The sequence below is a fragment of the Ranitomeya imitator genome, chromosome 2 (genome assembly GCF_032444005.1).
Source record: "Ranitomeya imitator isolate aRanImi1 chromosome 2, aRanImi1.pri, whole genome shotgun sequence".
Taxonomy (NCBI): Eukaryota; Metazoa; Chordata; class Amphibia; order Anura; family Dendrobatidae; genus Ranitomeya; species Ranitomeya imitator.
Genome location: NC_091283.1, coordinates 376,525,088 through 376,549,791, shown reverse-complemented (window position 1 = coordinate 376,549,791; position 24,704 = coordinate 376,525,088). Strand labels below are relative to the sequence as shown.

Genomic DNA, 24,704 nt, shown 5'->3' with positions numbered 1-24,704 from the left:
GGCGTTTATTTATTTATTTTTTATTTTGATCGCTGTGATAGAACCTATTACAGCGATCAAAATGTACTTGTAACGAATCTGCCAGCCGGCAGATTCCTCGAGCGCACTGCGCATGCGCCCGCCATTTTCCAAGAAGGCGGCGCCCATGCAGCAGCCGGATGGACACCGGGAGGCACACGGGAGGTCGGTAAGTATGATGGGGGGGATTGGACAGCGGTGGGGGGGGGGGGGGACCGGACAGCGGGGGAGCGGACAGGAGGACGGAGGGGAGCGGAGGACAGGAAATGACAGGACAGAGGACGGAGGGGAGGTGATCGGTGGCGGTGGGGGGGGGGGGGGGCACATCGCGATCTCCAGCCATGGCTGATGCTATTGCAGCATCGCCCATGGCTGGATTGTAATATTTCACCAATTTTCATTGGTGAAATATTACTATCGCTCTGATTGAAAGTCACTTTCAACAGCCAATCAGAGCGATCGTAGCCACGGGGGGGGGGGTGAAAATAGAATTATTCTTACCGTTAATTCGGTTTCTAGGAACCTTCCACGACAGCCACTTCGGAAGTTGTCTTCCCCGCCCTAATAGGGGACAGGAACACAAGAGGTTAAATACCCCTCCCCTTCCTGCACCGCCAGTGTTTTCCTGGACACAGTAGCATGTATAGTTACCACAAAAGTGCAGGAATCATCCAATAAGAATATCAGGTAGGGAGGGAAATTAGTGCTGTCGTGGAAAGTTCCTAGAAACCGAATTAACGGTAAGAATAATTCTATTTTCTCTAGTCACCTTCCACGACAGCCACTTCGGAGTAGTACCAACAGCTAATTTCTCTAGGGAGGGACTACAGCCTGCAGAACACGTCTGCCAAATGTTAAATCCCTATTGAAATTTAGCCGGTAATGTCTGGTGAACGTATGGATGGACGACCAGGTGGCGGCTCTGCATATCTGCTCTGATGAGGCATTCCCCCTCTCTGCCCACGATGTTGCCATTGCTCGGGTAGAGTGTGCTTTCAGAGAGGCAGGTGGATCCAGTCCCTGCGATGAATAAGCCAAGCAAATAGACTGTTTGATCCAGTTTGCGATGGTGTTTTTTGCCGCCTTCTTTCCCTTGTTTCGTCCCAAGAACTGAATGAATAAATTTTGATCAATTCGCCAGGTTTCAGTTTGTTGTAAGTAAAATAAGACCACCCTGCGAACATCCAAGGTGTGGAAGGTCTGTTCTTTAGGGTTGGAGGGGTTTGGGCAAAAAGAAAGTAGTAGAATGTCCTGATCTCTGTGGAAATTCGAGACCACCTTAGGTAAAAAGGACCGGTCTAGTTTTAGTACAATGCTATCCGCAGTGACCGTTAGATAGAGTTCCTGTATTGACAGGGCCTGTAATTCACCAATACGTCTAGCCGTAGTGATTGCGACTAGAAAGACTGTTTTCAAAGTTAAGTTTTTTATGGTTATAGCATCCAGGGGTTCAAATGGATCCTGGGTTAGTGCGTTAAGTACAGTATTGAGGTCCCAGGAGGGTACCCTATTACGGAGTGTAGGACGAATTCTGGATGCGGCTGTCATAAAATCGCTTGATCCAGCGGTGATTGGCTAAATTTGAGTCAAAAAAGCTACTAATGGCCGATACTTGCACTTTGAGTGTGCTAGGGGTAAGGCCTATATCCAAGCCCTTCTGTAAAAATTATAAGAACCTCGCTATATCAGGATTGAAGGGGTCTGGAACTTCTGGGGAGCACCAGCACGTAAATTTTTTCCAAACCTTAGTGTAGATGGCATTGGTTACCGCCTTTCTGCTTTTTTGAAGGGTCTGGATTACATCATCTGAGAGTCCTTTAGCTTTTATAGATTGTGGCTTCAGTAGCCATGCCGCCAAGTTCAATCTGTTCAGGTCCGGATGTAGTAGGGGACCCTGGTGTAGGAGATCGGTCTTTTGAGGTAGAAGGCAGGGACCTTCCAGGGCCATATCTAATAGGGCGCCTTACCAACTCCTCCCGGGCCACAATGGGGCAATCAAGATTGTGGTCACTTCGTCTGTCCTGATTTTTTGCAGAGTTTTCGCCAGCATGGGAATGGGAGGAAAGGCATATGCAAGGTTGAATTTCCACTGGTGTGAAAAGGCATCTATTCCCTGTGCCTTGTTGTGATGAAGGGAGAAAAATGTTTCTACCTTCGCATTTTGCCTGTTGGCGACTAAATCCACCTCTGAAGTACCCCATTTTTCGGATAGGGACTGAAACACTGCTTGGTCTAGGGACCACTCTCCTGGATGAATGTCTTTCCTGCTGAGGAAATCCGCCTGAGTGTTGTCCAATCCCCTCAGATGTACTGCTGTGACCGATAGAAGGTTTTTCTCTGCCCAGAAAAATATTCTTGCAGCTACTTCTTTTAGAGAGGCATACTTTGTCCCCCCTGGTGTCGTAGATAGGCTACTGTGGTCATATTGTCCGAGTAAATACGAACGTGATGATTTTTGATCAGTGCAGATGATGCCTTTAGGGCCTCCTCCACAGCTTTCAATTCTCTTAGATTCGAGGAGCTGCTGCTGATGTTCGATGTCCATTGTCCCTGAAAGTGGAAACCCTCTACCACCGCACCCCAGCCTCTTTTGCTGGCATCTGAGCGGAGTGTTTTTAGGGGAAGGTGGTCCTAGCTGACCCCTCTCTGGAGATTTTGGTAATCTAGCCACCATTTTAGCGCTGATTTCACATGGCCAGGGAGAAGTATCTTCTGACTCAATGGAGTCTGTCGTCTCCTGGAATGTAGTAGTACATAAGTCTGGAGAGCTCGTGTGTGAGCCTGGGCCCAGGAAACTGATTGTATACATGCGGTCAGGGACCCTAGTACAGACATCGATTCTCTGAGGGTCGGTGCACACTGGCCTCTGAACTTGGCTACCTTGCGGACAAGGTTGATTTGATGACCTTTGGGTAGAAAAGATGTTCTTACATCCAAGTCCAGTAGCACCCCCAGAAATTTCCTTCTTGTGGAGGGATGGACCTCTGACTTTTCCAGATTTGAGATCCAACCCAGGGTTTGTAATATCTCTAGGGACTTTGATACGTCTGTTTCCAGACGGGAGGCAGATGGAGCCATGATAAGCATATTCCCTGTTGACGGATGAAGATTATCGCTTCCACCATAATCTTTGTGAAAACCCGAGGGGCCGAAGAGATGCCGAAGGGGAGAACATTGAACTGGAAATGTTTGATCTGGTGACCCTTGGAGACTGCGAACCTGAGGAATTTCCTGTGGTCTGGATGGATTGACACATGGTAATACGCATCCCTCAGGTCCACAGTCGCCATCATCCAATTTTGACCGATGAGGGGGATTACTGATTTGACTGTCTCCATTTTGAATCTCCTGTATCGGACTGATTCGTTTAAGGGTTTCAAATTTATGATAATTCTGTTTTTCCCCGACGGCTTGGTAATCAGAAAAAGGCGTGAATAATGACCACGTCCTTCCTCTAACTTCGGCACCTGAGAAATCACATTTGATTGCATTAGTTTTTGTAGATCTTGTAACAAGAAGTTTTGGAGATCTGGGTTTTGAAGGGAGGTCATCTTTAAGCATTGTGGGGGTGGTCTCACGAATTCTATTTTTAATCCCTCTTGAATGGTACGAAGGACCCACTGATTTGTAGAGATGGTTTGCCACTCGGTGAAAAACTGTGAGAGTCGACCCCCGACCGGAGCACAGTCATTGCTTATCTGGGGTTTGCTGGGCCTGAGGGGCCAGGATATTTTTGCCCCTGCCTCCCTTAGGATAACTCCACCTTCCCGTTTTGCCTTTTCCTCTCTGCGAGGATTGGTCACGGGAGGGACGAAAAAAGCGTTTTTTGGGGATCTTCTGCTCAGGGAGAGATTTCTTTTTATCTGCCGCCTTATCCAAAATATTGTCCAGAACGGGTCCAAATACATTATGACCCTGAAAAGGTATGCTACATAATTTGGACTTGGAGACAAAATCGCCTCCCCAGGATTTTATCCAGAGTGCTCTCCTGGATGAGTTAGAGAGAACGGCAGCTTTCGCGGCTACTCGTACCGATTCAGCAGAAGCATCGGCTAGGAACCCCGTTGCTTTCTGTAGCAAGGGTAGGGAGTCTAAAATCTCCTCTCTTGGGGTGCCTTGTGTCAAGTGATCCTCAAGTTTGCGTAACCAGATAAATAAATAGAGATCTGGCCACGCAAGTAGAGGCTATATTAGACTTTAGCAGATTTGTGGAGGTGTCCCAGGACTTTTTTAATAAACTCTCTATTTTACGATCCATCGGATCCTTGAGTTGCGAAGAGTCCTCAAAGGGAAGGGCAGTTTTTTTAGTTACCCTGGACACCTGTACATCCACTTTCGGGGTCTCCCATAAGGAGTTATCCCCATCCAATGGGTACCGGTTTTTTAGTTCCGATGGTACAGTCAGACCTTTTTCAGGGAGGTCCCATTCATGCAGAATTAGATCTCATAAATTCTTATGTACTGGAAACCCTTTTTGATCTTTGGGTTTCAGACCCTCAAACATCTCATCATGTACTGTGAGTGTAACTTCTTCATCCTCTACCCCTATGGTGCCTCTTACTAAACCGATTAGGTCACTCATGTCCTCAGAACTAAAATAATATTTTTTGCTTTCTGATTTACAGGTGGGGGTAGAAGTGGAGCCTTCGTTTTCCCAGTTATCCTCTGAACCTGAGGACTGGATCTCTCCCGAGTCCGGGTCGGATTCTACTGGGGCTTTTTTCCTCTTTTTTGGAGGGGGTGGCTGAGGCACCGACATCTGTGAGAAGGTAGCCATAGAAGAATGGACCTCATCTTTAATGAGGGATCTAATGCTATAAAGCAGTGAGGGTTGTTCAGCGCGTAGGACCTTATCCGTACAGGATTGGCAGAGCTTTTTCCCGTATGTTGATGGGAGTTTGGCCGTACACACTTTACATTTGCGGCTTGACTTTTTAGGATCAGAAACCTTTTCTCCCTATGAGAGAGAGAGATAGGGTTTGCTAAGCCACTTAGGGGTATATAGCTACATATACATGAATGCACATACATACGTATATAAGGGATAGCTGGGCCCGACACCTGCTACTTACTTTGGTAGGAGGGGGAACGCTGGCATCTGCAGATGCAGAGCAAGGGGGTCTGTCACCGTCCATGTCCGTCAGTGTAACAGTCAGACAGCTTACCTTGCTACCCGGATCTCTTTATAAAGGATCGGTGGTCCCAGCGTGATAGTGCTCCTCCCCCCACGTGTAGCCCGATTGGGGTAGGGTCCTGGAACGCCCCCGAAAACGCTGCTGTATGGCGTGTTTTGCTGCCTGGACGCCATTGCCGGCCGGCGTGCGCTCCATGGAACGCTTCCTGATTGAACCGGAAGTGATGCACGTTAACCCGGAAGTAGTCAGGCCTCCGGCCACAGCCCGGGAAGCGCGCCACCTCCAGCGCTGCAGCCATGGGAGGAGGGAGCCGGGGGGCTGCAGGAGGCCCCCCGGCAAGCACGTCACCGCCCCGCATTACTCCCGAAGGGAGCGCCGGAGGGGCGGGAAGGTCCCGAGTCCCTCCGAAGAGAGGAGTCGGGAGCAGCATTATTTGAGGAGGGAAGCCCGACCTCCATGCCGCCTGGCTTTCTCGGTAAGTGGAGCTCCGTCGCCGGCCACGGCAGCCCCTTCAGAATCTCCTCATGCCCCATAGGGGACAGGAAAAAACTGGTGGTGCAGAAAGGGGAGGGGTATTTAACCTCTTGTGTTCCTGTCCCCTATTAGGGCGGGGAAGACAACCTCCGAAGTGGCTGTCGTGGAAGGTGACTAGAGAAATTACAGTTAACCCTTTCACCCGGCCTGCAGGAGCCCAATCCGGCCATGACGCATATGCTGCGTCACAGGTCGGAATGGCACAGGTTTTCATGACGCATACGCTGCGTCAAAGGTTGGGAAGGGGTTAAACTGTAAAGCGCTGCGGAATATAGTGGCGCTATATAAATAAAGATTATTATTATTATTGCTACTCTAAATGTACCCACAAATCCTCAAGAGGGCGAGTACAGCTTGTTTGTGTTACCCTGTATATGCCAGAGTGCAGGAAGAGTACCCAACAGGTGCTCCGAAAAGCAGGGTTGCTTCTTAATTCTGCACATTATTATTGTTTCATGTTGATCTTTATCACTTAATATTGAGCAGAATTTAGTCTTCTGACTCGCTGCTACTGTTAATACATGTGACGATATGGCTTATAGCAACTTGTTTTCTTACCTGTAGTAGCTAAACAAAATCACATAATTTACAGCTTTTTATAAAGTTTATGTAAAACAGTAAATCATACTGATTATGTTATTCAGCTCTTGTGTATTGGTCAACAATTTTCAACACAATATGATGTCCCCACAGTCTCCTCAAAAGTATGATGTTTCCTCGCACGGTAGGTATGATACCCAGACACATCCCCCTTGCACAATACTATGTCCCAATACAGCCCACTTACATAGTATAATATTCACACACAGCCCACCTACTTAGTATAATGTCTCCACACAGCCCACCTACACAGTATAATGTCCCCACACAGCCACCTACACAGTATAATGTCCCTACACAGCCCCCTTCACAGTATAATGTCCCTACACAGTCCACCTACGTAGCATAATGTACGAACATAGCCACCTACACAGTATAATGTCCCCACACAGCCCCCTTCACAGTATAATGTCCCCATACAGCCCACCTACATAATATAATGTCCTCACTCAGTCCCCATACATGGTAAGTTGTCCCCACCATGCCCCTCTGCACAGTGTGATGTCTCCAAACAGTCCCTCATTCAGCTCACCACACAGTCCCTGGGACCAGTATTATACCCCACAGTTTACAAATATGTACTGTCAAAAAAACAAATCTCCCGCTGCTCAAGACTGTGCTGTGTACTGAGGCTCAGCTGGGGAGATGAATTGATGTCATTGCACCTGCAGAAATCTCAGACAGAGGAAGGTACACTTCGGTGGTGACACGCGTTGGGTGTTGTGCCTTGTCCTTGTTTCGGAGCTCATCTGACCCAGACCACCATGCTTGCTTTATGATCCCACACCATTGGCATCTCTGCTCTTTATGTGTAGGTATTAGTGATGAGTGAGTATACTCGTTGCTCTGGTTTTCCCCGAGCACGCTCGGGTGACCTCAGAGGATTTGTTAGTGTTTGGAGATTTAGTTTTCATCACCTCAGCTGAATAATTTATAGCTATTAGCCAGCTTGATTAAATGTGTAGATTCCCTAGCAACCAGACAACCCCCACATGTACTCAGGCTGGCTAACAGATGAAAATCATTCAGCTGCGGCGACGAAAACTAAATCTCCGAACACTAACAAATACTCGGAGGTCACCCGAGCGTGCTCGGGAAAACCCGAGCAACGAGTACACTCGCTCATCACTAGTAGGTATCAATGACTCTTTATCCACTACAGGGGCTCTATTGCACTATGAGCACCTTATAATCTGTGTATTATGCACCTTATATTGTTTTCTTGATTTTGGGCAACAAACGCTATTAGTTGCTTTCCTTTTCATTTTTCTTCCCCTTCCTCCTAATGCCATAACTTTTTTATTTTTCCATCCACATAGAAATATAAGAGCTTGATTACTGTAGAATGAATTATACTTTTGAATGACAACATTAATTTTATCATGTGATGCACTGGAAAACAGGAAAAAAACTAAATGTGAGCTAAAATTGCAAAAAAAAGTTAAATTCCACAATTGTTTTTTTATTTATCATGTCTACTATGCGAAAAAAATGACCATTGTAAAAAAGGAAAGAAAGAAAGAAAGAAAGGAAAATTCTTGTGTTGCCATTATCCAAGACCCGTAACATTTTCAGCTTTATGGAGCTCTGTGAATACCGTATATACTCGAGTATAAGCCAAGATTTTCAGCCCTGACTGTTCAGGTCAGAGGGCGCGGCGCGATGACGCATATAGTGTGCGCGGCGCCCTGTGCCTGATCAGTCAGTGCGGAGAGACGCCGGGACGAGACGCCGAAACGAGACGCCGGGAGCTGCAATCAAGAGTGGTGAGTATGGCTTTTGTTTTTATTATTATTGCAGCAGCAATGGCAGAGCTTTCTATGGAGCATCTATGGGGCAAAAATGAACGGTGCAGAGCACTATATGGCACAGCTATAGGGCAAGAAAGAACGATGCAGAGCACTATATGGCACAGCTATGGGGCAATAATGAACGGTGCAGAGCACTATATGGCACAGCTATGGGACAAAAATGAACGGCGCAGAGCACTATATGGCACAGTCATGGGGCAAGAAAGAACGGTGCAGAGCACTATATGGCAGTTATGGGGCAAGAAAGAACAGTGCAGAGCACTATATGGCACAGTTATGGGGCAAGAAAGAACGGTGCAGAGCACTATATGGCACAGTTATGGGGCAAGAAAGAACGGCGCAGAGCACTATATGGCACAGTTATGGGGCAAGAATGAACGGTGCAGAGCACTATATGGCACAGCTATGGGACAAAAATGAACGGTGCAGAGAACTATATGGCACAGCTATGGGACAAAAATGAACGGTGCAGAGCACTATATGGCACAGCTATGGGACAAAAATGAACGGTGCAGAGCACTATGGCACAGCTATGGGACAAAAATGAATGGTGCAGAGCACTATATGGCACAGCTATGGGGCAATAATGAACGGTGCAGAGCACTATATGGCACAGCTATGGGGCAATAATGAACGGTGCAGAGCACTATATGGCACAGCTATGGGCAATAATGAACGGTATGGAGCATCTATTTTTATTTTTGAAATTCACCGGTAGCTGCTGCATTTTCCACCCTAGGCTTATACTCAAGTCAATAAGTTTTCCCAGTTTTTTGTGGCAAAATTAGGGGGGTCGGCTTATACTCGGGTCGGCTTATACTCGAGTATATACGGTACTTATTTTTTGCACCCTGAGCTAATGTATTGATTGATACTATTGTGGGGTAGATACAATGTTTTCATCACTTTTTATTGCATTTTACCGTAATATTGCGGTGGCCAAAAAGACAATTCTGGCGTTTTGGTTTCTTTTCTGGTTACGCTGTTAACCCATCAAATGAGTTTACTTTATATTTTATTTTGATTGCGTTTTATGAATTTAATGATACCAAATATGGGTGTGTATATATATATATATATATATATATATATATATATATATATATATATATATATATATATATATATATATATATATATATATATTTTTTTTTTTTTTTTTTTTTACTGTATTTGTTAGTTTCCTTAGGGAACTTGAATCTGTAATAGTCTGATCACTCCTACGATACACAGCAGGGCTACAGCACTACAATATATAGCAAAAATTATGGTCTTCTATGAACACAGTTGAAGCGTCATGACGAACATGGAGGTCTTCAGCAGACCCCCTGCTGTCATGGTAAACCATCAATGTCCCGCACCGCTCCACCCACTGCTGTCAGAAGCAGATGATGGCTGAATAATACAACCATCACATGCCGGTAATGATGCTGCCTGTCAGTGACCAGACAAATGATGTAACTGAACATTATAGGTCGATATGGGTTTAAAAGTGGAATATCAAACCTTTTTAAATTACAAAAAATAAAACAACATTAATACTTTATATTTTTTCATTTGCTATATTTTTTTCTTTATTTTGATGATACATTCCCTTGCATTATCCTATCCTTTATTTTTCAGGAGAAAAGCCAGAGGTCTCACCCTAGCCAAACATTCAAGTGTAAGAGGAGGCCAGAAGTTGACCGAACAAGTATTCAGTTCACTTCTATCATCTGTGTAAGTGACGTCGGTTATACAGTAATAGTTTTGTTGTTTATTTTAAATAAGAGACTATTTATTGCATTGGTGGTTACTACTCACTTGTGCAGTTATCTGCAGGAATCTCCTCTTTACACCGCTCATCATCCCTCACATATGTCTCTGTAGTATTAATATGGGTCAGATCTTCACCCTGTAACAAATATTGTAAACTTCACAGACAGATGGAGAAGTCACATCTATGATCATCTCTAATCCTGCCATCTCCACCGTTCTCATTACACAAGTATAAAACATATAATACTGGTGGATAAAACAAGACTGAGCACAAGACCTTCACAGCCTTCTACACATCATAGGGGAGATCTCATGACACCTTCTCTCCATCTACCTGATGATCCTGATGATCCTGAGGAACATTGGGATTTTCATGGTTACAGTCCTGTGGAAGAAGAGGATGGGGACATCTCTCTGGTGTTGTCCTCTCACTGGATAGAACTGGAGGAAATACATACAGGCACTGAATTCATTCTTTACATACAGCTAATTATAGGCCGTGTGTATTTAGTCCTGTCTATTACCTGGTGATGTGAAGGGCTGGGGAACCTCCATCATGACGTCCTTGTACAGATCTTTGTGTCCTTCTAAATACTCCCACTCCTCCATGGAGAAATAGACGGTGACATCCTGACATCGTATAGGAACCTGACACATACAATGATACCGTCATCCCCCGATCCCTCCATAGCGTTACTGTATAATGTCACAGCATTCCCAGCAGTGTCACCTCTCCAGTCAGCAGCTCAACCATCTTGTAGGTGAGTTCTAGGATCTTCTGGTCATTGATGTCCTCATGTATCAGCGGGTGAGGTGGAGGTCCCATGATTGGGCTCAGTGGTCTTCTCCATCCCTCAGACACAGGGGCCTGACAGCACTCACTAGAGGTCTTCTTCACTACGGTGTAATCCTGGTTATGGAGAGACACATTAATAAATCTCACTACAGACATTTCCAGAGTCCTCACCTCTACAGTTCTGTCCATCTGTTATTCCCATAGACAAGAATGATGTAATGTGACGTCATCAGAATCTCTCACCTCTCCAGTAATCCAGAAGAGGATCTCTAGGGTGAGGTGTAATATCCTCTCCACCATCTTGTCCCTGTCTATATCCATCCTTGGTGGGTCAATCTGGATAATTCTCTTACATAGGATCCAATATTGTAGGGACCTGAATGGAAAAAAGGCGAGACAATGTGAAATCATAACATTTTGATAAAATCACAGTTTCATCAGCAGGAGATTACCATGAGAGGACTAGTAAACCTGCTGCTGTGTAGTCATCCATATTCATAGGGATCTCTATAACCCCACCATAGATTGGTAGCTTTCTGCCTACACACTGTACACAGAAAGCTACTAATCAGTGGTGTGGTCAAGGATATACACATTTCAGCGTTCAGAGAATTGGTAGATCTGCAGTAGATAAAACAGTGATTTTGTGAAAAATATAACACGTAGCCCCGTAAGTGACACTCCACTATATTCCGAATCTCTGCTCCTGTATCATGCTTCTCTCAGATGGCAGCAGATTCCCTTTAAAGTATGTAAAGATATCCATTAAACCCTGTTGGAACTCTATAGGGTCTGTCTGGCGCAATGGATTCTGGACCTAGCTATTTTCATATGTCTGTCCTTATAACAGAACAAAAGTATGAAAATAATACAAGTAGAGCCCAAAACGTATCGAACTTTGGACTATCTACAATCATAGCCAAAAGTGTTAGCACTCGTAAAATTGTTCCAAACAATGAAGTATTTCTCCAAGAAAATTATTACAATTACACATTTCCTTTGAGTGTATCATAACACAAAAAAGCAGAAAAAAAGGAAAATTGGACATGATTTCACGCAGAACACCAAAAATGGGCCAGACAAAATTGTTGGCACACTCAACTTAATATTCGCTTGCACACCCTTTGGAATAAATAACTGCAATCAATCGCTTCCTATAACCATCAACAAACTTCTTACACCTCTCAGCTGGTATTTTGGACCACTCTTCTTTTGCAAACATATTTGAAGGGTGCCATATCCTAATAGCAATTTTAAAATCTCTACACAGGTGTTCAATGGAGTTAAGATCCAGACTCATTGCTGGCTACTTCAGAACTCTCCAGTGCTTTGTTTCTATTTATTTCTGGGTGCTTCTTGAAGTATGTTTGGACGACCCATGACCTAGGACACAAACTCAGCTTTCTGACACTGGGCACTATATTGGGACCCAAAATCCTTAGGTAATCTTCAGATTTCATGATGCCTTGTACAAAGTAAAGGCACCCAGTGCCTGAAGTAGCAAAACAACCCCAAAATATCATTGAACCTCCATCATATTTGACTGTAGGTAATGTGTTCTTTTCTTTTTAGGCCTCATTCTGTTTTCAGTAAACAGTAGAATGATGTGCTGTCACGCACAGTGTGGGAAGACTAAGTGCAACATGAGGGCAAGGAAACTCAAAAACTAGGGAAATGGGGAGTGGAGACCTCTAGGCAGATCTAATAGCACCATGCCTCACTTACTATCCCTATATTGATTCCACACCAATCGCCAACAGAAACCTAAGCCCTGTTTATCCCATGAGCTAGGTCCTGAATAGGGAAGGGGGGGATGAGTACAAGTAAGTCCCCTCTGTACACTAAAGAGTAGAAATTTGCATGGCAATTATGAACAATAATGCACATCCACTATATGAGCTATTCATGAGACAGAAGAGCACCTTCAGTAACCGGCTAATACTTCTGAGGTGTAAGAAGGAAAAATTTAGGAAATCGTTTGTGCCAACTGCTATGGGGATGTACAACAATAACATTAGGGTTAAACCATAAAGGAGATTGTCTACTTTATTTCTTCTACTTTTCAGTTCACCCGCTGTGTATGTCCTATTCTAATGTATAATGTTCTTCTGTCAACAAACTGTCATGTCAATTAAGTAATTCATTTTATGATTTTTATGATGTAAGTTGTGCTGCTGTGATACCATAATTTCCCACGGGATCAATAAAGCGTATCGTATCGTATCGTATCGTAGAAGAGAGACAAACAAGGGGGGGACAACCTGGCTTGAGAAGAGAGGTAACACCAAACGCATCCAACAGCACCAGAGAGGAAGTAAGCCGACTGCTAAAGCTTCAAGCCTTCACAAGGGAAAATGCGAATATCGCCGGCAACTCCCTGAAGCAGACTTAGAGCTGGTGGGAGGTTGCCACTGGGTCCAAAAGTCAGAAGGATTAAGAAAGCATCTGCACTACCAAATGCAGAGACCTTCTGCAGCCAGATGCAGAGCGACTGTCTGTAGCATCTGACACACCCGTGACAAGTGCTTTACCAAAAAGCTCTCTCTTGGTCTCTGTCAGCGCAGCCTCAGCACCTCTACATGTGTCCCTTTGACTTACCCACCCAGACTCCTGCAACATCTGCTTCCTCCCAGAACTTGTGGACGGCACGTAGGTCTCCTGGGAGAATGTTTAAGGCGTGCACGCTCCATGCTTTTTAAATGGGCTGCACGTGCTTTTGAAAATGTCTCCAGCCAATGGCTGGGAGACATTAGTTACTTACGGCACCCTCCCCATATGGGAAGTGCCTTAGCAACAGAATCAGAACATACTTCTGCTATCCAGTTGTAAGGGCCCTATACATGTGCTTCCCGAATCAGACCCTACCCACCCTGTCTGCACTGTCCATCCTGCTGTTACCCAGTCCTGATCCTTCTTGTCTGCGCCTGTCCTACTGCCTCTGCCTGTCAAGCTGAAGTACCTGTGTTCTGTAAATCAAATGAGAGAAAAAGCAGCCAGCTCACCAATGACGATCGCAGGTGCACGGATCTCCGTTGCAGGCAAACGAGTAAATCCTCCGAAGAAAAAGTAGATGAGATCCAGCTCCATAAAACGTAATATTTATTGGTATCCAAACGATAAAATTCCACATACATAGAATGTAAAGACTCCCTCCGGTATGAAGCCCCTGCGCTGGAAAGGCTCAACGGCAACGCGTTTCGATCCAAAGATCTTTTTCAAAGCCATATCCTGATCTGGTTTAGCTACCCTATATAGGGAGACTTGCCCAATCAGGTTACCTGAATAGGTCACATGACACTTTCTAAGGTCCTTCATATAAAATCATTAAACAAATCTAAAATACAATGAACATACAATAAAAAATCACTCCCTACCTAACAGTAATGTAACATGGTTTCATTTCGTTTGTTTAATCCCATCGGGAATCGGGTATTTAGATGAAATATCCAAAAAGCCTCTCGCGTTAGGAGCCGCCTTCTGGCATCTCCACCCCGCGGAGGCACATTGACTTTCTCTATTCCCTGGATTTGGAAACTAGCAGTACTACGATTGTGGTGAGTAACAAAATGCCTAGATGCTGCCGATATATTTCTATTGCTGCCCTGTGTACTACTGATATCATGAAGGTGTTCACTAATGCGTGTCTTGAGTTTCCTCGTAGTACATCCTACTTACGATAAACTACATTCTTTGCAATTGATTTTGTACACAACATTGGTATGGTTACAGTTGATATATTGTTTGATATTAAATTCCATTGTTCCTTCCATGTTTTGAAATACTTTGGATATCAGGGCGTGCTTACATGTACTACAATTGTTTGTGCCACATTTATAAAAGCCCGAACAATTTAACCATGTTTTTGGACCCTTCTCTGGACGAAATGTATTAGATGCTAATTGGTTCCCAATGGTTGGTGCCCTTCTCGAAATTACATTAATACCCGACCCTAGTATATCATATAACTGGTCATCCTCATAGAGGATAGGTAAATATCTATAAATAATATCTCTAATTTTTCCAAATTGCGGACTATATTGAAAGCAAATATACGGTTTTTTCTCCATATTCCGATTAATATTCCTATTAGTTGTTATTAATTCCTTTCGTTCTTTTTTCTCTACAATTTTTTTCGCTCGGTTGATTGTCCATTGGGGGTATTTACGGTTTTTCAGTTTTCTCTCTATTTGTTCATATTCTCCTTTTAAATCTCCCTCTGAGCTGCAGTTTCTTTTAATTCTGGTGAATTCACCCACTGGGATAGCCTTTATTGTGTGTTTATTATGACTACTGCTGGCATGAAGAATAGTATTTCCTCTGACTGGTTTGTGATGCGTTTTAGTAATGACACATTGCTAAAGCTTCAAGCCTTCACAAGGGAAAATGCGAATATCGCCGGCGACTCCCTGAAGCAGACTTAGAGCTGGTGGGAGGTTGCCACTGGGTCCAAAAGTCAGAAGGATTAAGAAAGCATCTGCACTACCAAATGCAGAGACCTTCTGCAGCCAGATGCAGAGCGACTGTCTGTAGCATCTGACACACCCGTGACAAGTGCTTTACCAAAAAGCTCTCTCTTGGTCTCTGTCAGCGCAGCCTCAGCACCTCTACATGTGTCCCTTTGACTTACCCACCCAGACTCCTGCAACATCTGCTTCCTCCCAGAACTTGTGGACGGCACGTCTCCTGGGAGAATGTTTAAGGCGTGCACGCTCCCTGCTTTTTAAATGGGCTGCACGTGCTTTTGAAAATGTCTCCAGCCAATGGCTGGGAGACATTAGTTACTTACGGCACCCTCCCCATATGGGAAGTGCCTTAGCAACAAAATCAGAACATACTTCTGCTATCCAGTTGTAAGGGCCCTATACATGTGCTTCCCGAATCAGACCCTACCCACCCTGTCTGCACTGTCCATCCTGCTGTTACCCAGTCCTGATCCTTCTTGTCTGCACCTGTCCTACTGCCTCTGCCTGTCAAGCTGAAGTACCTGTGTTCTGTGCCAGAGTCTGTCTTGTGTTCCTGCGCTTATCCTGCCATGCCTTATCCAGCATCTGTCTACCAGCTGAACCCCCTCCTCCTACTATCCATTTCCTGACTGGTAATGCTTCCCTGCCCCTTGGGGGTAAGCTGACGCGACTGACTACAGGGTCTGTCCTGGAGTAGCACCTGGCATCCATCTGGGTTCAAGTCTAACCACACTATCATTGGCTCTAGTGAAGAGCTAGGTGGTCATTTAGTTACGCCCCTCCAGGCTCTCCTTGGAGCGTGACACAGTGGTTGCACAACAACATGCATAACAGTCTTATCTGTCCACAAGTTGCTTACCCCGAAGGATTTTGGCTTACAAACATTTTGGCAAAGGGAAGTCTACCTTTTTTATGTATTTGTGTCAGCAGTGGGACCCTCTGGGGCCTCCTGCCACAGCGTTTCATTTCATTCAAATGTCAACAGATAGTTTGCACTGACACTGATGTACCTGGAGCCTGCAGGACAGCTTGAATTTCTTTGGAACTTGATTGGGGCTGCTTATCCACTACTCGGACTATCCTGCATTGTAACGTTTCATACATTTTGCTCTGCTGTCCATGTACAGGGAGATTAGCTACAGTGCCATCTACTATATAATTGTCTAAGGATCACTTCCGTCTGTCCTTCTGTCACGGTTATTCATTCGCTGATTGGTCTCGGCAGCTGCCTGTCATGGCTGCCGCGACCAATCAGCGACGGCCACAGTCCGGAAAAAAATGGCCGCTCCTTCCTCCCCGCAGTCAGTGCCTGTCGCCCGCATACTCCCCTCCGGTCACCGCTAACACAGGGTTAATGACAGCGTTGACCGCAGTGTAACGCGCTCGGTTAACGCTGCTATTAACCCTGTGTGACCACCTTTTTACTATTCATGCTGCCCATGCAGCATGAATAGTAAAAATATCTAATGTTAAAAATAATAAAAAAAATAAAAAATAGTTACATACTCACCCTCCGGTGGCCCCCCGGATCAGGAACCGGCCTTTCACGCTCCGCGCGATGCCCCGGTGACCGCTGCATGCATTGCGGTCTCGCGAGATGATGACGTGCGGTCTCGCGAGACCGCTACGTCATCATCGCGCGAGACCGCAATGCAATCTTCACACCGGACTGCGCGACATGCATTGGGAACCGGCCGCTTCGATCCGGAGGCTCCAGGAGGTGAGTATGTAACTATTTTTTATTTTAATTCTTTTTTTAACAGGGATATGGTGCATACTACGTGACTGGCCAATATACTATGTGACTGGGCAATATACTATGTAGCTCTGTGCTGTATACTACGTGGCTCTGTGCAATATACTATGTGACTGGGCAATATACTACATGACTGGGCAATATACTACGTGGCTGGGCAATATACTACGTGGCTGGGCAATATACTACGTGGCTGGGCAATATACTACGTGACTGGGCAATAAACTATGTGGCTGGGCAATATACTACGTGGCTGGGCAATATACTACGTGGACATACATATTCTAGAATACCCGATGCGTTAGAATCGGGCCACCATCTAGTGGATTATAAGGCTATGTTCACACATAGCGTCAGGTCCCTGCGGGTTCTCCCGCAGCGGATTTGATAAATCTGCAGGGCAAACACGCTGCGGTTATCCCTGCAGATTTATCACATTTTGTCCTGCGGGTTCCGCTGCGGGATTTTACTCCTACTATTGATGCTTCATATGCAGCATCAATAGTAATGTTAAAAATAATAAAATAATGTTATACTCACCCTCTGACGTCCCGATCTCCTCGGCGCTGCAGGCGGCGGTCTGGTTCCAAAGATGCTGTGCGAGAAGGACCTTCGTGACGTCACGGTCATGTGACCGCGACGTCACCGCAGGTCCTGGTCGCATAGCAATCCTGAGACCGGACGGTAGCGTGCAGCGCTGAGAGGTGAGTATAGCTTATTTTTTATTTTAATTCTTTTTTTTACCCACAAATATGGTTCCCGGGGCCTGGAGGAGAGTCTCCTCTCCTCCACCCCGGGTACCACCCGCACATTATCCGCTTACTTCCCGCATGGTGGGCACAGCCCCATGCGGGAAGTAAGCGGATCAATGCATTCCTATGGGTGCAGAATCGCTGCGATTCTGCACAAAGAAGTGACATGCTGCGGGTTGTAAACCGCTGCGTTCCCGAACGGTTTTTCCCGCAGCATGTGCACAGCGGTTTGCGGTTTCCATAGGGTTTACAGGTTACTGTAAACGCTATGGAAACTGCTGCGGACCCGCAGCTGCAAAATCGCCGCGGTTCCGCGGTAAAAACCGCAAAGTGTGAACATGGCCTAAACGTATTGATTATGTTGCGCTCCATAGACAAAGGAGCATCAAGATCTCTGGAGATGGACTTGTCACCTTGAGATTGTTGATATTGTTTAACAATTTTGGTTCATAAGTTCTCAGACAGGTCTCTTCTCTTTCTGTTCTCCACGATTAGTGTGGCACACACAGACACACAATGCAAATATTTAGTCAACTTCTCCCTATATATCTGGTTTCTGGTGAGATTTTCATATTGCCCACACCTGTTCCTTGCCACAGGTGAGTTTGAACAAGCATCTCATGTCATGATAGGACTGTCGAGTAAACTGGGACCAGGGGCACCTTTCCTGGCTCTAACACTAGGGGGTGCCCTAGCTCGCCCTGTTCCAGGGATACCTCAGATGGTGAGGATGCCGGGGCCTCCGCCCTTGCCATGTCTCCTAACTGCAGCCCTGCGTCTGTCCCCTTCCCCCACCAGGGGAAGAGAGGTGCTACCGTGTACTGCAGTACACCAACCTGACAGACAGGGTAACAAAGACAAGGGTAACAAAGACAAGGGTAAAAGAAAATTCCACTCACACAAAATATACTATGACAAATAACAGAGGTATTCATCAGGGTGTGAAGGAATGGGGAAGAAAATAAGGCAGGTAAAGATGAGGAATTTCCAAGCATACAAACCAAGCAACAGTCGCACAATAAACTCCTCCAGCTCTTCAAACACCAGCTTCTCCCTCTCCAGATCTAGGTAGTAAGTGCGATCTCAGCAAGGATCTGGCCAGAAGGCCTAGCGTTTATAGGAGAGAGGAGTGGCTAACAGAGCACAGCTAAATGCAGGGATTTCCACATGACCGGTTAACCCCTGTCCTGCTGAAAGAAAACAAACACATTCAATACACCGGAGAATGGCTTCTTCTCAGCAGCGAAGCAGGAACCATCAGATGCTGCTGCCTTCTGGCTCTGATCTGTTGCGGTAACTCCATGGCAGCTCAAGCTTGAACAAAGTTGTTTACCCATTTCTTCAGAAAAGCTTGCAGACTTACACACTTTTATAATCTAATGTACTCAGCACAACTTACACACACAACCACATTATAAATTCATGCACCAATAAAACCAAAACATTACTGTTATTACTGTAACTATGCCTCTAGAAAACTCCTTGAAGTTTGAAAATTGCAAAATCTTCAACATTTTTGCCAAATTTCCAACATTTTCACAAATAAACGTAAGTAATATCAAAGACATTATACCACTATCAAGAACAACAATATGTCACGAAAAAACAAACTCAGAATCACTGGAATCCATTGAAGTGTTCCAGAGCTATTACCTCATAATGTGAAAGTGGTAAGAATTTTAAAAATTGGACTGGTCAGGAAGGTGAAAACAGGTTTCGAGGTGAAGGGGTTAAACATCAAAATACGGAAATCATACAGATGACATTCATGCGTTATTCATTTTATTTTTCCAGGACCATTGATTTCCACTGGAAAATGATGTTTGAAAGCGGCTTTACGGAAAAAGGTAATACTGCATGCCGAACTTTAACATGGCAAACACCAAGGACTATTTTCTGCTGTTCAGTTTGGAACTTCAGACACTAGTGTGAACATGGCCTATTGAGTACTGCAGATCCGCTCCTATTTAAGAGCTGGCATCAGCTGATGTATGGGGATACAGCATGTTGGACCACCACCGATATGATATTGATGATCTTTCCCAAGAGAAAATCATCTGGCAGGACAATACCTTTAACGTTATGGAGGCAGAGGTCACCGCACCGTTGTATATCTCACCACATCTGAAATCTGCCAGAGTCTAAATGATTATTAGATAACAAAAATTCTAGATTCAGATGTCTGTAATCATAGGATGAGGCACTGTCATAACAGGAGTTATCCTGGACATCAATGCACTCTGGTTGTTTCTGTGTGTGAATGAGAAACCTGAATTGATTAGAAGGCCCTGAACTCCAGGATAAAAGTCAGTAAGATCAATGCTAGTTTCATCCAAGGGTACGTGCCCACGATTAAGAATTACAGCGTTTTGTACATAACCCATTTGCATAATGGGTGTGATTTATAGAAATCCCATGCCCACTGTGATCCTATTTACTGCTACTTACTTACAATATAATACAGTTAAAGTGTATACAGATGTATACCTACCAGACAAAGGCTGAAAGAAGACACTTTTGGCCATCCTAGGGTGAGTGGTCGCCTATGGGCGTATTGCACTATGCTTTGGGAAAAACTCCAGTAAAAGCCTGTAGGCTAAGTGCACAGATGCAGTGCACACCTAGAATTACTGTCCGTCTTCCTGCTCTTAGCTCCTACACATTAACTGAAGATGTGCTAAAAGTTGGGCTACCCTGCAGGTGGCAGCCGTAAAGGCTCACTCAGACGTTTTTTTGCGAACGAGTGCTCTCCTTGCCTTTTCATTGATGGCTTTCATAACTATAGTGATTACTTGTTTGCTCCCCAAACAGTCAAAAATGTCTGATTTCAGATCGGCGTGTAGTATCAAAAACGGTAATGTAAGTTTCAGTCCATGAAAAAAAGAAATTGCATAATTGTAAATCACCGCACACTCAAATTGGGATAATGCAAAAAATATTTCACAATTTTATTTGGAATAACAAAAAAAGAGAGAGGAGGTTATTATTAAAAAAAACAAACAACAATATTCCGCCCTCTGCTGGATGTCCTCATATGAACTCGAGCGTGGGAAAATATTCTGAAAAGTTCCCAGGCTCGAGTTCATATGAGGACATCCAGCAGAGGGCGCATCCCCGCAACTCGAGGTAACTACAGGTCATTCACCTACATTCCATTCATTCGCCGAGTTTTTACAGGCAGGGGCGGCTGCATTAGCAGGCTTCTCCTTGTAAAATTAGTTAACCCTTTCAGATGGATTTACAGCGTGGGACGAGACTGATCATTGGAAGGTATGGAATATTGTTGTTTGTTTATTTTACATTTGTTCCAGGTGACAAGGGTCTTCAGGTGGATTACCAGTATAATAAAATATTACAACAACCTGTGTATTTATTTCATTAAAATACTTTGTAATAATGTGTGTGTATTTTTTTAACCATTTCATACTATTGGATTAATAATGGATAGGTGTCATAATTGACGCCTCTCCATTATTAATCTGGCTTAATGCCACCTTACAATAGCGAGGTGACATTAACCCTTCATTTCCCCATATCCCACCGCTACACGGGAATGGGAAGAGAGTGGCCAAGTGCCAGAATAGGCGCATCTTCCAGATGTGCCTTTTCTGGGGTGGCTGGGGGCAGATGTTTTTAGCCGGGGGGTTGGGGGGGGCAATAACCATGGACCCTCTCCAGGCTATTAATATCTGCCCTCAGTCACTGGCTTTACCATTCTGGCGGAGAAAATTGCACGGGAGCCCATGCCAATTTTTTCAGCGATTTAACCCTTTAATTTAATAGCTAGAGCGCCCAAATTTTGCACATACACACTACTAACATTAGTAGTGTGGAATATGCAAAAAAAAAGGGACATGAGATGGTTTACTGTATGTAAACCATGTCTCATATCATGTCGGGTTTGAGAAGGAGATAGCAAAAGCCGGCAATTGAATTACTGGCTTTTAAGCTATCTAGCGCTGTATGATATATTAATATATATATACTAGCTATTGAACCCATTCTACGCCCGGGTGGCGAGCATTTATATTGGTATATGGTCTCCATCCTGGTATGTGCTGCTCCATCCTGCGTCCCCATCCTGTCATGTGCTGCTCCATCCTGCGCCCCATCCTGTCATGTGCTGCTCCATCCTGCGTTCCATCCTGTCATGTGCTGCTCCATCCTGCGTCCCCATCCTGTCATGTGATGCTCCATCCTGCGCCCCCATTCTGTCATGTGCTGCACCCATCCTGCGCCCCCATTCTGTCATGTGCTGCTCCTATCCTGCACCACCGTTCTTTAATTTGCTGTTCCCATCCATATGCCTCATACGCTGCTTCATAAAGGTTTATGGCCCCCATAAGATGCTCCATAAAGGTTTATGGCCCCCATAAGATGCTCCATAGTATATGCCCCGTACACTGCTCCATAAAGGTTTATGGCCCCCATAAGTTGCTCCATAGTATATGCCCCGTACACTGCTCCATTATGGTTGATGGCCCCATAAGATGCTCCATAGTGTATGCCCCGTACGCTGTTCCATAAAGGTTTATTGCCCCCATAAGATGCTCCATAGTATATGCCCCCGTACACTGCTCCATTATGGTTGATGGCCCCATAAGATGCTCCATAGTGTATGCCCCGTATGCTGCTGCGATATATAAAAAAAAAAAATACCATACTCACCTATCGTCGCTGGGTCCCGAGTGCTGGGGGGCCTGAGCAGGCGGTGACACCGGCGTGCTGTGGGGGTCAGGTGCTGGAGTCACCGCTAGTTCAGGCCCCCGACACTTGCTATATTCACCTGGCCCTGATCCAGCGCTGCGTGCCGCTCCGTGTTCCGGGTCCTCTGGCTGTGACTGTTCAGTCAGAGGGCGGCGCGCATTAAGCGCGTCATTGCGCCCTCGAACTGTGAACGTCACAGGCAGAGGACCCGGAGGACAGAGCGGCGGGCAGCGCTGGGACGGGACAGACAGGTGAATATAGCTCAAACTCACCCTCCTGGCGCGTCCCTGCTATCCGTTGGAGATCGCGGTGTGCGTTCAGTGCTTACACATACCGCGATCTCCTGGGAGCGTCACTCTGTGGGGTCCAGACTGCGCCGGCGCTTGCGCAGTCTATAAAGGCTTCGGACAGAGTGACGCTCCCAGCGTAATATTATAGATATATTATGTGTCTCACTGATATATATATTCTATCTATCTATCTATCTATATATATATATATACACACAGTATATATGTTTTTACGATTATTTGAGCCCATGGATCCATTTTATGTCCGTATGTCGGTTTTGCAAGCCCGTGAGAAAATCTCGCAGTACGGATGCCATACAGATTACATACGGAGTATGCCATGCGCAAAATACGCTGACACACCCTGCCTACGGAGGAGATACGGACCACTATTTTGGGGACTTTTCTGCGTATTACGGCCGTAAATAAACAGACCATATTTTTATACGCTGAGTGTGAGGCTGGCCTTCGGATTGCTACTTCCAAGAGTTGGCACTAGAGCTCTAGTCCTCTTCCTCTCTGAAGAGACAATTTCAGTCTTAATACTAAAAGGTAATTTTAAGGACCACGGGGAAAGAAAAATTTGGGAATACAAACTAATGAATATGTTTAATTCGTTGACACTAGGACTCAATTTAACACCTGGATTTATGAGTCACTACATGGATACAATTCACACCTCCACCTGACATACTCCAGATTACTAAGAACATTATTCCCACTGCATCTCCATTTGTAAGAAAATGCCTCATTTGATTACCTTGGCTTATGTATGGACTCCTCACACTTCCCACCCCCTAACAAATGCCCTGCTGTACTATTCTTTAAATATTGTACTTGTTTCTTATTAATCTATTCGTAATCTTGCCTAATGAAGGAGCCACTGTGCTCTGAAAGCTGCAAACATATTATTTTCTGGTTAGCCAATAAAGGTATCACTCCTAGAATACTTCTGTCATCATTGGGCAGAAAAGTATTCACAGCCAAAATTAGGGAAATTACAGTTTCTCCATTTCTCCAGATTTCTATGGAGAGAAAAACCCGACATTTCCATTCCCTGTAATCTCCACCATCTGTCCCCAAACCAGAGCGCCCTCCCCTGTATACATGAGCACAGCCAGCGTTCTATTACTGTACATATACACATGGCAGAGCTGGGGGCACTATCTCCGGGAATGAAGGGGTTACTGCCCCCTGCCCCCGCCCAGTAATGGGGAATCTCCAGCACCTACCTCCACCTGCAGAGCCGCACACCACATATATGGCTGTTCTGTGCGCACAGGACCTGTGATGAGGTCACAGGAGGGGAGGAGTCAGGGGTCACATGATCAGGGGCCTCAGTGTATGCAGGACTCTGCTGTGCTGGTTGTCATGGTGCTGGATGAGGGGAAGATTATGTGTGGGGTCAGGAGGGGTTTACAGGGTGGATGTAGCAGAGCCGCGTGTGTACGAGGTGTATGGAGCAGAGCCGTGTGTGTACGAGGTGTACAGAGCAGAGCCGTGTGTGTACGAGGTGTACGGAGCAGAGCTGTGTGTGTACGAGGTGTACGGAGCGGAGCCGTGTGTGTGAGGTGTACGGAGTGGAGCCGTGGGTGTACGAGGTGTACGGAGAGGAGCCGCGTGTGTACGAGGTGTACGGAGAAGAGCCGTGTGTATGAGGTGTACGGAGGGGAGCTGCGTGTATAGGAGGTGTACGGAGCGGAGCTGCAAGGGTGTAGGAGGTGTACGGAGCGGAGCTGCGTGTGTACGAGGTGTATGGAGCGGAGCCACGTGTGTACGAGGTGTACGGAGAGGAGCCGCGTGTGTACGAGGTGTACGGAGAAGAGCCGTGTGTATGAGGTGTACGGAGGGGAGCTGCGTGTATAGGAGGTGTACGGAGCGGAGCTGCAAGGGTGTAGGAGGTGTACGGAGCGGAGCTGCGTGTGTACGAGGTGTATGGAGCGGAACCACGTGTGTACGAGGTGTACTGAATGGAGCTACATGTGTACGAGCTGCGTGTATATGGAGCGGAGCCGTGTGTGTACGAGGTGTACGGAGAAGAGCTACGTGTGTACGAGGTGTATGGAGCGGAGCCGTGTGTGTAC

General features: G+C 45.6%; 1 protein-coding gene across 2 annotated transcripts in view; it reads right to left on the bottom strand.

The window, feature by feature from the left end:
- Positions 1 to 23,895, bottom strand: part of LOC138664023 (zinc finger protein 345-like) — a 41,147-nt gene extending 17,252 nt beyond the window's left edge. The window contains exons 1-6 of one of the 2 annotated variants that reach the window (XM_069750428.1): positions 23,853 to 23,895; positions 10,896 to 11,028; positions 10,587 to 10,766; positions 10,381 to 10,504; positions 10,191 to 10,297; positions 9,902 to 9,992 (exon numbers count right to left, since the gene is read on the bottom strand). In XM_069750428.1, the coding sequence (XP_069606529.1) occupies positions 9,902 to 9,992; positions 10,191 to 10,297; positions 10,381 to 10,504; positions 10,587 to 10,766; positions 10,896 to 10,973 (580 nt within the window). In that variant the 5' untranslated portion in view covers positions 10,974 to 11,028; positions 23,853 to 23,895. Of the gene's footprint in view, positions 1 to 9,901; positions 9,996 to 10,190; positions 10,298 to 10,380; positions 10,505 to 10,586; positions 10,767 to 10,895; positions 11,029 to 23,852 lie in introns of both variants that reach the window. The other variant, XM_069750429.1, reaches the window with a different exon arrangement.
- Between the last annotated feature and the right edge of the window lie 809 nt (positions 23,896 to 24,704).